Source organism: Periplaneta americana, chromosome 6 (assembly GCF_040183065.1).
Source record: "Periplaneta americana isolate PAMFEO1 chromosome 6, P.americana_PAMFEO1_priV1, whole genome shotgun sequence".
Classification (NCBI taxonomy): Eukaryota; Metazoa; Arthropoda; class Insecta; order Blattodea; family Blattidae; genus Periplaneta; species Periplaneta americana.
Genome location: NC_091122.1, coordinates 5792994 through 5809578, shown reverse-complemented (window position 1 = coordinate 5809578; position 16585 = coordinate 5792994). Strand labels below are relative to the sequence as shown.

Here is a 16585-nt window from a genome sequence, read left to right as displayed (position 1 = left end):
CGAAGGCCATGACCTGCAGGATTGCTGACATATTTAGAGCTCAATTCAATTTGTTATTAAAACTGATTCTGCAGTGTATAATTTTCTGAGTACAGCTGTGTATTGGATATTCAAATCTACGAAACTTGAGGTGGTTTGATGACATTATTACCATCAGATATTAAATATTATTATAGTTAATATCATGATGCATCTATTTTTTCACTAATTGTACATAATATTGATGCTATATTGATGACAAGAAAGTGAAACGTTTTGTGGTTATGTAAGTAAATGTAGAGAATATCTTAATTTAGATCTTCATTTCTATAATTTACTGAGTGGCTGCTATATATAACTACAAAACTTAAGTAAGATAATAATATTGTTATTAAAAATCAAATATTTTTATACTTATTAGCCCAGTGGGGTTGGGTCTTTTTCATATACTTAATGGCGGTGTAGTGTAGATATTGATATGTGTCATTGTCTTCAGTATTGGCTCGAGAGAGCGCAAAAATTGCAGTTCCTAAGAAAAGATAAAAAGGTATTACTTACTGATAAAGTAAGAGGGCTAGAAAATTTTGTAGTCTCCAGATAATTTCAGCAAGATCTCTTAGTAGGATAAAATGATTTTACGCTCTACATTTCAAGTTCTACATGCAGCAGCTATACGAAAATGCTATTGTTCGAAAGTTTAGCAAACCTGACATTTTTTTTAACTTTCGCCTACATTCCACAACGACCTGAAATAGCTACTGCTATCGTCCTGACATTGATACTTGCGTTTTCGCGTTGAAACTCAAAAACTGAAGTTGGATAGGTCCAAGAGAAAGTATTTGGCCTAAAAAAATCCATTCAGAGGGAGTATGTTTCATTATTATGGAAACAAATAACTATCAAAAAGACAAGTATTCTTTATTGAAAATAAATCTGAAAAAAAAATTATTTGAACGTCTAACGAACTTAGTTTGCAGCAGCATTTGCTGCAGAAGCCACGAGTAACCAATAGATTTTTGATGTTTTAAAATTTAATTCTTTACGTTTAGTTTGAATATGTTTACGTCATGTTAATCGGCGATCTAAATGCATACCTAAATATTTAACATCGTCTGCTTCAGGAAGTTCTTCGTTGTAAAGTATTACAGGAGGAGAGTTTTCAGTTCTGGTTCCGAAAGTAACATGAACTGATTTGTTTTCACTCGCTTGTATTCTCCATTTAGTTAGCCAGTCTTCTGTTTCTTCTTCTTGTTGTTCTTCTTCTTCCCTTGAAGTATTAGGCCAAATGGCCTGTTACGATCTCACAGTTGAATTTTCAATCCAGCACTTCTTTGGACGACCGAGAGATCTTTTCCCGTTTGGACGATAGTGGAGCATAGTCTTCTGTTTCTTTCAATTCATTCTGCAGGTTTTCAGATGCTGTTGATGGATCTTCATGTGAAGCAAGAATAGCAGTGTCATCAGCGAAAGTAGCCACCAATAATTTAATAGAAATAAACAGACAGCCGAAATAATTGATCCTACAATCAGATTTGAAATCTCAGCCACTCAACCATCTGAAGTGAACGAAGAGAAAAAGAAAATCTACGAGCCCACGATTCAGTACCTATCGGCGAAATACAACATTGAAAAAATCACAGTTACCGGTCTCTCCTTTGGAGCGAGAGGCACCATTCCGAAAGCCTTTGTAAAGTGGAGGGAAAAATACAAGCTGACGAGAGATCTTCAAGATGCCATCGTCACCACCATAATAAAATTTTCTGTAGCGATATTTCGTCAGCATCTTTATGGTGTACAGTACATTCAATTTAAATTATACAGGGACATCATTTTATTTTTACTTCAATTTTTATCGTACCTGAGCTTTTGAATGTACTTCACTCCCACCCCTTCTACTAAGGAAGTTCCAACTCCACACAGAACCAAGACCGCAGATAGTAAGCAGTATTGAGTTACTGGGTATAGTACGTTCCAGAAATATGTTCGCGTTTTCCAGTGACGAAAGAGCTTTCAATATTGAATCATATTTTCGCACAGGTACTGTCCGTTTGCCTACGTCGCATCCCGATTTCCCCCACCTGCTTCTGCTCGCCCCTCTGTAAAAGCTGAGCTGTCTTAGCTCTTTTCTGAAAACATTAATTTCTCTTAGGAATTGGACGTTTACGTAATATTATACAGCTGTTTAATTTAACTTAAATAAAAGGGCCTCGTTAAGTAATTAACTGTCTCGTGATTTCCTCCCTTTCTACAATCCTGCGGCATAACCACTTGGACGGACAGTAGATAGCATGTCTGAGTAATTTTATATTTTCGGATCGGGCAGAAGTGAAGATTGAATTCACAGTACGTAGAGTAGGTACAGAATTATTTCAACATGAGTTACTAGTACGAAGGACGAAACTGGCAATTGGAATTAGATGCAATAGTCTATAGTGCGATAATATGCACAAAAGAACTGAAGCCTGTATCGAAATGAACGGCCACCATTTTCAAAATTGTGTTTAAATATTCATATTATGATTATTTTTCAATTTAACTTCTTTCTCTATATTGTACGCTAATGTGCTGTAGACAGTATACACTGCATAATGAATACGTTCGCATGGATAACTCACTTCGTGAGTAAAAACACTTATTCTTAATACAGTACTCTACTTTGATTAAAGAAAAACCTAATGAAAATTATCAAACTCAAAATCGCGGTATTTCCTAGTTTACGTAAATGGATGAACTACTTTTCTTCCATCCTATACCTAGTAGAGTGATTTGTGTTTTACGCCAGTATCATCGAACTCCAGTCTTGGAGGGGGGAGCAAGCGGTGTTTCTGGTTCTCTAAAGGTATAGACAGGTTAATATTAAAAATGTTAGTTAAAATAAAATGATGTCCCTGTATTTGGTTCTACTTTTTTTCTTATGTCTTAATCAATTTTGTCTGAAACCTGTTTATATAATTTTTCATTTTAAATTTTAATGTGAGCTATTCTGTGTCGCAGGGCAAACCCAAAATATTGGGTCAGACCAATAAATTCAATTAAAATTGGGAAATCAGCTATAAAAATTGTAGATAGTATAGGGCCTAAGACTGAACCTTGAGGTACTCCCGAATTTATAACATAGAATAAGGAGAAGTGTTCCCCGAACTAACAATGAAAGTTGCTCAGGAAGTAATTTGCGACTGGTAAGAGTCATTAAATTAAATTAAGTAAGTAGACTGTTGTATGAAATTATGTTATGGAAGGGGAATTATATTTTTTTAAATAAATTTAGTTTGTGTAGGTCATCGTCACGTAATATTCTGGGGCATTCTATCAACGTATTACAACTACATACAGCTTTTCCTGTATGAAGTGGTTTATAATAGAGCCTCACTTGTTTTCTGTCTGTTTATAAACACGTTACATAACACTGCATGACTGCGATATTTATCCGTTCCCATAGAGATGATAGTTTCCTGCTTTTATTTGTTTCCCAAGACGGACGGCCGTGATGTAACGCTTGATGAGAGATTCATGTAGGTTGTCTCTAATAATTACGTATAATTAATAGATGGCTTTGACTTTATAACATGAAAACAACTGACAATTGCAATTACTGTTTGCTTGTCGATGTTGGCGTTTCCACATTCTAGACGAGATATAAGTACGAAGAAGGTCAAAGTTATTGGTACGATGCGACGTATCCAGGGTGACCAAAGACGCGACGAATTTTTTTTCCAGTATTTTTGTCATCTGTTTCGAAGAATTTATTCCGTTCTGTTTGAAAGCTGTAAATGTTCTTTGTCTGAAAGGAGTCGTTCTATTTTATTTATTGATATTAAGAAATTATTCTATTTTATTATCGAACAAACTTTCCTGTCACTACTGAAGGAATTATTATATTTATTTTAGTATTCATAGGCTAGTATTTTTGCTCTTATGCAATTATTCTTTTTTATTCAGAAGGAAGTTCTCTGACTTCTATTAAAATAATCATTTTTGCTTGTAATAATGTTAATAATAATAATAATAATAATAATAATAATAATAATAATAATAATAATAATAATACTTACTTACTGGCTTTTAAGGAACCCGGAGGTTCATTGCCGCCCTCACATAAGCTTGCCATTGGTCCCTATCCTGTGCAAGATTAATCCAGTCTCTATCATCATATCCCACCTCCCTCAAATCCATTTTAATATTATCTTCCCTCTACGTCTCGGGCTCCCCAAAGGTGTTTTTCCCTCAGGCCTCCCAACTAACACTCTATATGCATTTCTGGATTCGCCCATACGTGCTACATGCCCTGCCCATCTCAAACGTCTGGATTTAATGTTCCTAATTATGTCAGGTGAAGAATACAATGCGTGCAGTTCTGCGTTGTGTAACTTTCTCCATTCTCCTGTAACTCCATCCCTCTTGGCCCCAAATATTTTCCTAAGCACCTTATTCTCAAACACCCTTAACCTGTGTTCCTCTCTCAAAGTGAGAGTCCAAGTTTCACAACCATAAAGAACAACCGGTAATATAACTGTTTTATAAATTCTAATTTTCAGATTTTTCGACAGCAGACTGGATGATAAAAGCTTCTCAACAGAATAATAACAGGCATTTCCCATATTTATTCTGCGTTTAATTTCGTTCCGAGTGTCATTTATATTTGTTACTGTTGCTCCAAGATATTTGAACTTTTCCACCTCTTCGAAGGATAGATCTCCAATTTTTATAGTTCCATTTCGTACAAAATTCTGGTCACGAGACATAATCATATACTTAGTCTTTTCGGGATTTACTTCCAACCCTATTGCTTTACTTGCTTCAAGTAGAATTTCCGTGTTTTCCCTAATCGTTTGTCGATTTTCTCCTAACATATTCACGTCATCCGCATAGACAAGCAGCTGATGTAATAATAATAATAATAATAATAATAATAATAATAATAATAATAAATAATAATAATTATTTCTTATATTGACGAAATCGTTAATATTAAATAGACTAGAATATTATCTTAAATGTAATAAGAAATAATCGAAATGAAGTTAATTTCTAGCGTATAATGAAATCATATTTACATCAAACATAAGCAATAAATATATCAACAGAGAAAGTCTGCAAAGGGATATCTGCCCTGTAACAACGAGTACGTTTGGTTACAACCACGTAATTAATTTTGTTTGTATATGTGTATATATATATATATATATATATATATATATATATATATATACAGAGTGTTTGAAAATCCCCATGCAGTTGAAGAAACAAGGCATCAGCACCGATTCTCAATCAACGTATGGGCAGGCGTTCTTGGCGATAGATTAATAGGGCCATACGTGCTACCAGAGAGATTAACTGGGGATCGTTATCAGGACTTTCTTATTAACGCATTAAAACTAATTTGAAAGAGTGCGTGATTCCTTACGGCGAAGGGCAGAGGAATGCATTGCCATGAATGGACGTGACATTGAGCACGTCCTATGAACAAGTGTTCAGATCTCAGAAAGTTTGTGTTGTAGGACTCGTGTTTATTAGACATTATATTGTTGTTTTGATGCATACTAACACCTCCTAAAATATTGGATACTTTTTAACAACCTGTATATACTGGGTGTTCAGTTCAAAATGTGTCTTGGCTCGCTGTATGCCGTCATGTGGCTAGCTGACAAGCCTAGAGAATTCAATCTTCCTACACTTCCGCAGCTCAGGTGCATAATCTAAGAGGCAGAGAAGTTGGCTAGCAAGTACGGCGTTCATTCTGAAGAGTACGTGCCGATACGTACGGTAACGCCGGTAGTGGCAGGAATGTGAACTGTTTGGAAATACGTACTGTCGGGATATGGGGAGAGGGTTAAGACGATTACTTACGTATTTGTTGACATTAACTTCGACGGTCAACATGGACACGGAGCATTTGATTTGTGTTGTGGAATGTTACCGTACGCAACCGATGATAACAAATACCCTGCGTACGACTTGACGGCGCAAAACACAGTTCGAAAGAGGTTATGGTAGCACACAGACCGTACAGACCGCCATCTGTTGCTACGACGTTCAAGTTATACCGTACACGTTCTCAAGTTCAGATTGAAGAACGCCTTAAATAATAGGCAACTTCTCTAACATATAAACTGAAACTCGCTTCAAATCGGTGACCCAACAACAGTGACGTCATGACACACTTTGAAATGAACACCCAGTATACACACAGACAAAAACAATATTTCTACGTAGTTAAGTTTTTTCTTCCCTTTGGTTTCGGCAGCCACCCCTATAAACGAATTAATCAAACTGTAAAAATGGTGATTTAAAATATCAGCTGCAAGTCTTATGCCCTTTATTATTCTTCCTTCTACTATCACTCCTCCCATGTTCTTAAAACAGTTCTGCACTAAATCCTATAGTAGTACATTTATCTCATATAAATTATTCCTCTCTATTGTGAAAATATTAATAATAATTGTTCTGCTTTACGCTACATTATTCTACTTTATTTAAAAATATTCTTCTCTTTCTTCAGGGCGTTATTCTAATTAATTTTCAATTAAATATTCATGTATTTAATTAATTACTTAATTTATTTGAAAGTATTTGCTTTTGTTTCTTTAGAGGAATTATTTTATTTCTGTTTCGAAGGAATAAAATTAGTGTGGTTTTTATTCAACGAGTAATTCTATCTTTTAAAGGAATTGTTCAGGTTGATATTTTTGTTTATTTTACTGGAAAAATGCTAATTATTTTTCCTTTATTTATATTTTATATAATAATGGATGCACGAAGAGAGAATGAACATTTCTTTCCCCATTTTCAAAGAAGATAGTTTGAATTTTATGGAAGTGCCATTACAAATTAGAAGTTATTCAAATACTCTCTAATACGGGCATGCAACCTGTAAATACATGACTGTGATGTTCCAGATCTGTTCAACAAGCTGTTAATATACGCATATATGCATTCTAGGTTTCACACTATAATTAAGCACAAATGTAAATGCATTCCATGTTTATTGTGCAAACAAAAGTTGCATTGACTGAACGTGGCGGCAGGATACAAAGCACCGTTCATTGATAAAGCTGCGCCCACTCTGCGGTTAGTAAAGGAGCGAGGAAATGTAATGGCTTCCACTAGAAACTTTTCCATAAATGTAGCAGCTGCATGTGGGAGTTTCACCGTGTCCATTCCAAGCCTCTTTCTGCATTGGAAGCCTTTCTATTCAACGTACATATGGAAACAAGTGAAGGGTGACCACTGCAAGTATCATAGCAACCTGGCTGCCTGTCTCTTGTTTTTATTGCGTTCCTTTTTTATTATTTTGTTCACACACATTAGCCACGTTTGCGTTTTTGTTTTGCTTGCAAACAAGTGAAGGGCGACAAGTATCATTGGAACCAATTACTTCTTGTTTTCGTTTCATTTTCTCCCACTCTATCGTGCATACGCGAGGTAGATTCTTGTTTCATCTTCCTGGCCCACACAACTACATAAAGTGTCGCTAACCGTAACAGATGTTTTCAGAAAAACATGTTGCTACAAAGAGCTTTATACTATTATGTATTATATATTTAAGAACTTATAAATACCGGTACACTTAAAATAGTTAAGATAGATAGACCAAGTTAAAAGTGTTCTTGTTATAATTTAAACTATCATTTTATAACTATACTCCCAATGTACTTTCGGGTAAAACAGGGTTTAGGAAATTGTATTTTTAAATAAGTTATGATAATGACACAAATACTGTAAATAAATAAATAAATAAATAAATAAATATATAAATAAATAAATAAATCTATACTAATAATAAATCTGTAGCCAAACTTTTTCTGGCAATTTTCGATTTTCCAAAAATAATTGATGCTAACATGTATAATTAACCATCCTGAAACCAAAAATCGCTTTTTTTTAATTTTTGTTTGTATGCCTGTCTGGATGTTTGTTACCTTTTCACGCGATAATGGCTGAACCGATTTATATGAAAATTAGAATATAAATTAAGTTCGTTGTAACTTAGATTTTAGGCTATATGGCATTCAAAATACTTTATTTAAAAGGGGGGTTATAAGGGGGCCTGAATTAAATAAATCGAAATATCTCGCTTATTATTGATTTTTGTGAAAAATATTACATAACAAAAGTTTCTTTAAACTAATTTCCGATAAGTTTTATTCTATACAATATGTTGATATCACTGATATTTAATGAGATAAATGAGTTTTAAAATTACAATAACGCCTTCAAACGCTGAAATAAAAACAAATGACTTCGTCTATAAGGGGCCTTGGACAACAACAATAGAAAGCTATTAAACATAGCCTAAGGGAATGTTTCTGTGTTTGTATGAAGTAATATCGGAAGCTAATTAATTGTTTAATTATCATTTCACCATTGGAAAGTGTAGTTTCTCTAGATGTTATTACAGTAACTTCTTAAACATGTAGCAAGTAATATAAAGTATACACATTAAAACTAAATGATTTGTCAATCTTCATTAAACTATGGATGCATGTAATAAAAATTAAGAAACATGTTAAAGGAATTGTCATTGCACCAAATGATTGCTCTCTGGACCAAAATGACCGCATTTTAATTATTTAAATACAATTTAAATTAAGTAACATATTAAACGATTTATCCTTCTATCAAACACGAATGTTCCCTGGATCAATCGTCCTATTTTAATTATGTAATTACTTTATATTTATTTGTAACGGGTGCAGCGGAGCGCACGGGTACGGCTAGTAAATAAATAAATAAATAAATAAATAAATTGGTGTGTTACATCTGTAATACATTCACCTATGATATTCAACTGTTTCTTTTATATGTTTCTTTATGATCGGTTAAGAATAGTAGCGTATTCTTGAATAATGTCATGGGCTATCACTGACGAAAAAAAAAAAAACAGATAGGCCTAATAAACTGACAGGTAAACTTATAATTGTTAAAAATTTGATTAAACAAGTAATATATAAAGCAAGCAATATAATATTTAACTAGTAATACATTTCAATTTATCCGTTTTGTGGATACATTAATTCCAGCTGTCTTTTGTTGCGAGCGAGTTTTGAGAGAATTCCTTTATGAAAATACAACACTTGAAGTTAATTTTTTCTGGTTGGCGAGTTGATATAGCGCTGGTCTTCTATGCCCAAGGTTGCGGGTTCGATCCCGGGCCAGGTCGATGGCATTTAAGTGTGCTTAAATGCGACAGGCTCATGTCAGTAGATTTACTGGCATGTAAAAGAACTCCTGCGGGACAAAATTCCGGCACATCCGGCGACACTGATATAACCTCTGCAGTTGCGAGCGTCGTTAAATAAATCATAACATTTAAGTTAATTTTTCACACGCACAAGGTCAAATACAGGGCTATTCGTAAGTCCGGGAAATATTAAAAAAATTCACAACTACTAAACTACACAACGGACAACAAATTATTTTACACTAAAAATAAAGAGAAATTCTCCAAATTTTGTTACAAATCTCACAGATGCTCAGTGTGTCCATCTTTGCTAATACTGAAGGTACAGAGAATGCATCAAAATGTATAGTAACGCGGAATATCGAGACATGCATTATGGTTATGGGTTCTGGCCACCACGGTCTCCTGACTTAAAGCCTCTGGACTTCTTTGTATGGGGCTTTATGAAATAAAAAGTGTACGCTACGGAGATTACAGACAGAGATTATGTACTCCAGCGAATTAATGCAGCAGCAACAGACATCACCTTACGAAAAAGGCTGTTAGTAATCATTGTAAATAAGTCATCTCAGTTGTGAGTGAATGTTATACATGTTGTAACTCTGAAACGGTTGGAATAAATAAAACTGACAAAGAACTTTCCTGCTCCAAATGCCGCCCTGAATAATCGTCTTACTGGTTCACCTTATCTTTTGAATCGCCCTGTATATGCCACTGGTTAAGGAGTAGCTTACTAACGGAAATAGCGTATAATAATTCCATAGCAACGAAGTAACGGCCCCCACACATGTGGTCTTGTCTGTGAGACCCTGGGACAGTGACCACATCACCAGTGTTGCCAACTCGATTCTTAAAAAAAAAAACCGCTATGAAACTATGCAGAAATCGGAAAATTGCTATATTGTCAACAGTAAACTCACTAGAGGTTTTGATTTATCTAGAGAAAATCAAAACTCGAGTGGGATTTAATTGATTATTACACGATTAGAAAAAAGTATATAAAGATTAGAAGTAACGAAGTACTCCAATACAATAAAATATTAATTGGCTTATGAAAATACAACTGTCTTCAAATGTATCAACTATCGAACCTGACGATGTCATATCCAGGCCTTGTACACTGGTTTCTGACAAATAAATATTATTATTATTATTATTATTATTATTATTATTATTATTATTGTGACAGCGACGTGAGATTCGAACTCACGACCAGCGTCCCGCAAGAGAGAAGATCGCGCGGAGCACTTTGGGATGGCGCGCGGCGGAGAGGGGAAAGGGCCAACGCGGCGAGAGAGTGGAGAGAGAGTGCGCGCGCATCTGGTGCTGGTAGAGAGGAGAGGGCTCTGGATTTTTCTGGAGTGCCATCTCTAGAGACGCGTGGAACTTTCGAGGCTACGTCGCTGTGGTTATAAATTAAGGACGCAAAGGAACGACAGCAGTTTTTCAGTTATTCAGTCAGTGAGTAAGCCAGAGCAAGGAAGCCAGTCTTGTGCACCGGAGTTCGACTCGAGTGTGCGTCCGCAACTGCGTCAGCAGCCGAAGGCCTGAGTTCGAGTGCAGTGGACCGCAGTTGGAGGGACCTGAGTTCGAGTACAGTGGACCGCAGTTGGAGGGACCCGAGTTCGAGTACAGTGAACTGTCTCTGAAGGTCTGTGGTTCGAGATACTGTGAACTCGAGTGACTGAGATAGAAGAACTGTGAACTGAGAACTGACATTTCTGATTTGTAAATAGTGCTTTGTAAATATTAGTTAAGATTAACAGTTCATTGTTGTTCGTACTAGTCCAAGTAAATTGTCATTGTCGTCGGTGGAGTTTTATAACGAATATTGTGTTGAGTGAAAATCCAATTGTTGACGAGAGCGTTTAAGGCGAATTGTAGAAAGGAATTATTGTTGTGACGAATAAATTACATTGTTGTTACTAATAAAACTCACATTATTATTATTATTATTATTGTACCATCTAAACATTACGCTAGATGGCAGTAGTGTTTTATGATTGTTTTCTTCTTACCGGTATCAGTTGTGCCAACTATGGAATCACCATTGAACTCTGTGGACTGTTACTAGTCAAGAAGGCGTTGTTGATTCAGTTTCATTTTTATTAAAATGCAACATTCCACTTCAATTATCCGAATCCCAGTTATCAACGTCACTTGACAGATGATTTTCAATAAATCTTAATATTAAACAATCTCTGATACGTGACTATCCATAATATCATATAGCAGAAGCTATAACATAACCTAACTAATATACACAAGTGTTAGAAAAGTTTTAATTAACGACGATGACACAAAAATAAACATGAATAATTTTAAAAGGAATAATTATTGAATGTACAATTTTCAAATTTGAATGTGGTTGGTGGTTCAATTGATGTTATATTGGACGTGTGCGTAATAGAAGTGGAACTCGTTGATTTAGGCCTACATGGTGTATTCAACTTATTCAGGATTTCCGAATGGTGCTCTTCATTTATTTGCAAATCGGATTTCAGAAGATGCATAGGTATGATCAGTGATTTTGATTAATTCTTGTTCTTGAATGCCAATGCGAGTCATATTTGAAACTGCTGTGCATCGACTGGAGTGGTTTGTAATTTTATATATATTTTTGACGTCCAGACCAGCGCAGTTTCAAATGTTGGCAAACAAAGAAACAAATGCTAGGGACGCGATAAAATTAAACAAATGCTAGGGACGCGATAAAATTAAACAAAACGCGTTAAAATTGTGCGATAAGCAGCCATGATTGGTTGAAATACGTCCTTTCGTACCGTTTTATTGGTAAAAAGTAGTATGACGTAGTAAGAGTGTAATAGTCAATGTAAAATTAAGTTATTTTGCCGCTATGAGTATTAAAAATACCCGCTAAATACCTGTATAAGCAATAACAATTTCATAAATTCACCTTCTAAACTAACACAGAAAAATGCCATATCTAACAGGAAAACCGTTGGATTGGCAACACTGCATATCTCTGTATAATTTCTTTATCAACAGCGCAAGAGGCGCTTTCGGGGGGAAAAAAAGTGAAGAGCGAGACACCACGCGTTAGTTGTCATGGGAACGCTGTTAAACTCCTGCCCAAACCGCTGAGAAAGTCGTGATTCAATTGTCACGTTATACAGTATAGCGTGTTGTAGGAATTTTATCAATTCAACGTCTTGTTGCTAACTGTTTCTAAGAAACGGTACAAATTTGATCATACAATTTAATAGCGTGAAGTTTCCAGTTTTAGAAGTCCATGACGCGCTTTCGCGGAGAGAATTCAAGGAGATAGGAAATAAAGTTACATAACGCGAGGAATACGAACTGAAAACAGTTTTTGTAGCTATAGACGTAAAATTAAATGTTCCGTTACAGCTTCAGTGTATATTTGCATATAAATATACTTGGGTTGGAATCCCGCCGAAGGCAATATACTTTTGAAGAGCGACAAGGGTACTTAAATGGCTCCCTACGGAATATAAGTGAGACCATGGGGTTAACCCTTTGAGGCCGTAGTGCTAGAGTACTTGTGTGTCATAGTGCTAGGGTTCGATCCCTTTCTTTGACTACATCGATACTTGTGCACATCTGAACACTCTTTCAAATCCGTTGGAAGATTGCTACTGTGTTAAGAGACGATACAAGTAGTGTAAGATTCACATTTCAAGCCCTCCATGCCATTTATCTTGTTTCCAGAATACTATCGGATTTTCAAGTTAATGGTAGGCCTATAAATCATTTTCTATTACACATAATTTAAATAAATTCTTGTCTAAACGATTAACATCAAATACTGAAATAGTTTCATAGACTATCTTAAAGGTTGAGAAACTGGTATACATTTTCAATCTTTTTCTCATTAAATTAATATGAAAATTACATTACATAAACTTTAAAGTTCATTAATGTGCTTGTGAACTGCTGTGACGCCATTTTTAAAGCTCAGGCGTACATGTATTTTAATTACAATTTCCGATAACTTTTAAGTTTTTTTCTAACTTTCATTTTTCCTCGAAAATACTCTTTTGATATATGAAAAATGCGTTACTTAAAATATAATGCGTATTTATGCCCTTGTCAACTGTTGTGGCGCCATTTTTTAAGCTCTGGTGCACAGATTCTTTAAATGACGCTAAACTTTGAATGCAGTTTCCCGTAACTTTAATTTTTTGCGTTATTCCATACAGAAAGTTACATAACTTCGAAACTATTAATACTACATGCATGATATTTGTTACACACATTCTTTAGGCTATTAGAAATCTTTTCTCTGTAATAGAAATTTGTTATTTTGCTGCATTTGAAAAATATGCCTTCATATTTCTATAAAAGTTATACCTCCAGAATTCATTCTTAAAATGTAATTTTTTTATCTTAAAATGTTTGAAAGCTAATATCAAAATTGTGCTACAGACATTTTAAAGCGCGTGGTTTTTGGAGTAAAAGTCTTAGAAATTTTTCATGTCTCTTTAAAAATGACTGAGATAGGTATATTTTAGTGATTGGCTATATTCTGGATTTTTTTATTAATTTGGGGCCCATTCATTTCAATACTAATCTCGAATTGAAGTTGTTGCAGCAATGATTTTTCTACATACAAAAACTGAAAATTGTACGTCAATTAGGAAAAAATTACAAATTTAACCACCCTTTCTCCTTAAAGACAATGAGTGACGTTTCGAACCGTGACATTTTACCAAAGCTGGAAATTTCCGGTACTCCTTCAACGAATTTGACATTTACTGGTATTGGCTTAAATATGAGATGGGTAGGGCATGTAGCACGTATGAACGAATCCAGAAATTCATGTAGAGTGTTAGTTGGGAGGCCGGAGGGAAAAATACCTTTGAGGAGGCCAAGACGTAGATGGGAGGACAATATTAAAATGGATATGAAGGAGGTGAGATATATTGGTAGAAACTGGATTAATCTTGCTCAGGATAGGGACCGATGGCGGGCTCATGTAAGGACGGCAATGAACCTCCGGGTTCATTAAAAGCCATAAATACTGGCTTAAATAATCACTAGCTCAAATCAAGGCTACATGTTTATATGAAACCATTTTTTTGAGTTGGTTTCTGTTATATAACCATTCATAATGTACTGCACTGCAGATCGAAGCACGAAATGGCCTGGATTCAGCCTTAGGTCAAAACTCTGGTAGGAGCCACCACTGGATAAGTTTCACGTAACTGCCAGATCACCATAGCAATACTTCAAAAACAATCGAGCAACACATAGCAACCTGCCAGGCGTTATACGTGGATATCCGCAATTCCCTTGTCAGAACTGAAAAATAACGCAAGCTGTCATTTGTTTTGATAAGAGCTGAGGTCATGTCGTAACGCCCAGCCCCTGAGGGCACGAACCAAGGTCTCGGACGATATCACTCACAACTAGACTGGTGTAAAAATATACACACTCGGTAATAGTAAGTAAACAAGCTCTTGCAGAAACTTTCCACGCTAGCTAGTACTTGCAAAATAAATCGCCGTTGTTCTTTTTTTTTTTCCGGGTTTTTATTTTTCAGTAAGCCTATACTTACGGACAGGTTGACCTTCGCAGTCAGGAGTTGTGCCTGGATACGCTACGTGCTTGATTGGACGTCGGTCGGGGTCACAAAAAAGTACCCCTCGTGGTCTTGCGTGCGTGTGAATTGTGATGTAGTTAGTCTTGTGTTGTGGTGTATACAAGTGCTGCCCGTAAACTGGCTTGTTGGAAACTCGTCACTGGTTTCTTTGTCACTGTCAGAACTGGTCACGTTCTTTGTTGTCATCCCAACACGGATTTATGTGTAAGTTGCATGGAACACAAAGAAAAATAATATACATAGTTTTATTTTTATTTTATTTGGCCTAACCAGTTCAGATAATTTGTCACAGTTTTCTTCGTCACTATTGGAACTCGTCATAGATATATAAATTAGTGCATTGCGTGTACAATAATATATTATGTTTTTGTGCCTTAAATGTATCTGCTTGCAAATGTTCGTATATTTCGTCACTGTTTAAACTAATAATGTAGTTATCTGTTATAAATAGATGTCGGATTTATGTAAACTACATTATATTCCGGAAAAAAATGAATTGTATGTATGTATTTATTAACACTACAATTGAGTATACACCCGGTAGCAGTGATATATTAGTACATTATGCAACGAGCCTATAATGATAGTAATTAAGACGTGAGTATGTTTGTTTATGAAACGAGCGCAAGCGAGTTTCATAATTTTCATACAAGCGTCTTAATTACCATTATAGGCAAGTTTCATACGACTTTTTATGCTCGACCATATTTATAACTTGAAATTATTCAGAAGTATTCATTTTATTTGTATCTGACTGAAGATCGGAAGTGACCTTGTGCGTAGCTCGTATATTGTGAGATGTGCGCAGACGCGAAAGTATTGATTTTTTCCGAGGAACAATAATGTCATTGACCTTGATGTAATGTAAAGAATGACATGAACTAATTTTGATATAACCTGGAAATTGATTTAGAATTGAAAAACGAGATGACAAATTGAATTTATTTGAATATTATTTACAATTAACGCTAATTATTATAGTAACAGAACATAACCTTCTGCGATAGTATTGGATTTCCAGCCTCCGTGACGTTTCCCTCATCTTTCGATTGCATATCCGAGAATAATCGAAAACCTGAACTTTAATGAGTAGGTGTACTTTAATGACATGCATTAAAGGACTGCTACCAGGTGTATAATTGCTACATTTCGGCATGGTCGAGCATAAAATAATATACAATAATAACATTACAATAATTATATTAATAAAATTTACAAAAATTACAGCAATAAAAATAATATAAACGTAAATTTAATTCTAACTATAAACAAATGCAATAAACCTACGATTATAAATAAAAACTATCCTCTTATAACGCCTATCTACTATGAGTCAAGGTAAACCTAACTTACAAGTACTTCTATTAAACCCAACTATATTAAATAATCTCACTAGAGGTTTTGATTTATCTAGAGAAAATCAAAACTCGAGTGGGATTTAATTGACTATTACAAGATTAGAAGAAAGTATATAAAGATTAGAAGAAATAGAGTACTCTAATACAATAAAATATTAATTGACTTACGAAAGTACAACTGTCTTCAAATGTATTATTGTACCATCTCAACATTACTCTAGATGGCAGTAGTGTTTTATGATTATGTTTTCTTGTTATCAGTTGTGCCAACTATGGAATCTTCATTGAGCTCTGTGGACGGTTACTAGTCAAGAAGGATTTGTTGATTCAGTTTCATTTTTATTAAAACAGTTGCATTCCACTTCAATCATCCGGATCCCAATAATCAACGTCACTTGACAGATGATTTTCAATAAATCTTAGTATTAAACAATCTCTGATACGTGACTATCCATAATATCATATAGCAGAAGCTATAAC

The 16585-nt window shown here is 35.0% G+C and overlaps 1 protein-coding gene across 4 annotated transcripts in view; it reads left to right on the top strand.

The window, feature by feature from the left end:
• The window catches only part of LOC138700916 (uncharacterized), a 644305-nt gene that overhangs the window by 203535 nt on the left and 424185 nt on the right, over positions 1-16585 (top strand). The window contains exon 1 of one of the 4 annotated variants that reach the window (XM_069827340.1): positions 14802-14951. The exons of the other annotated variants lie outside the window; for them this stretch is intronic. Coding sequence (XP_069683441.1) covers positions 14948-14951 — 4 coding nt within the window. The 5' untranslated portion in view covers positions 14802-14947. Of the gene's footprint in view, positions 1-14801; positions 14952-16585 lie in introns of those variants that run through there. 4 annotated transcript variants of the gene reach the window in all.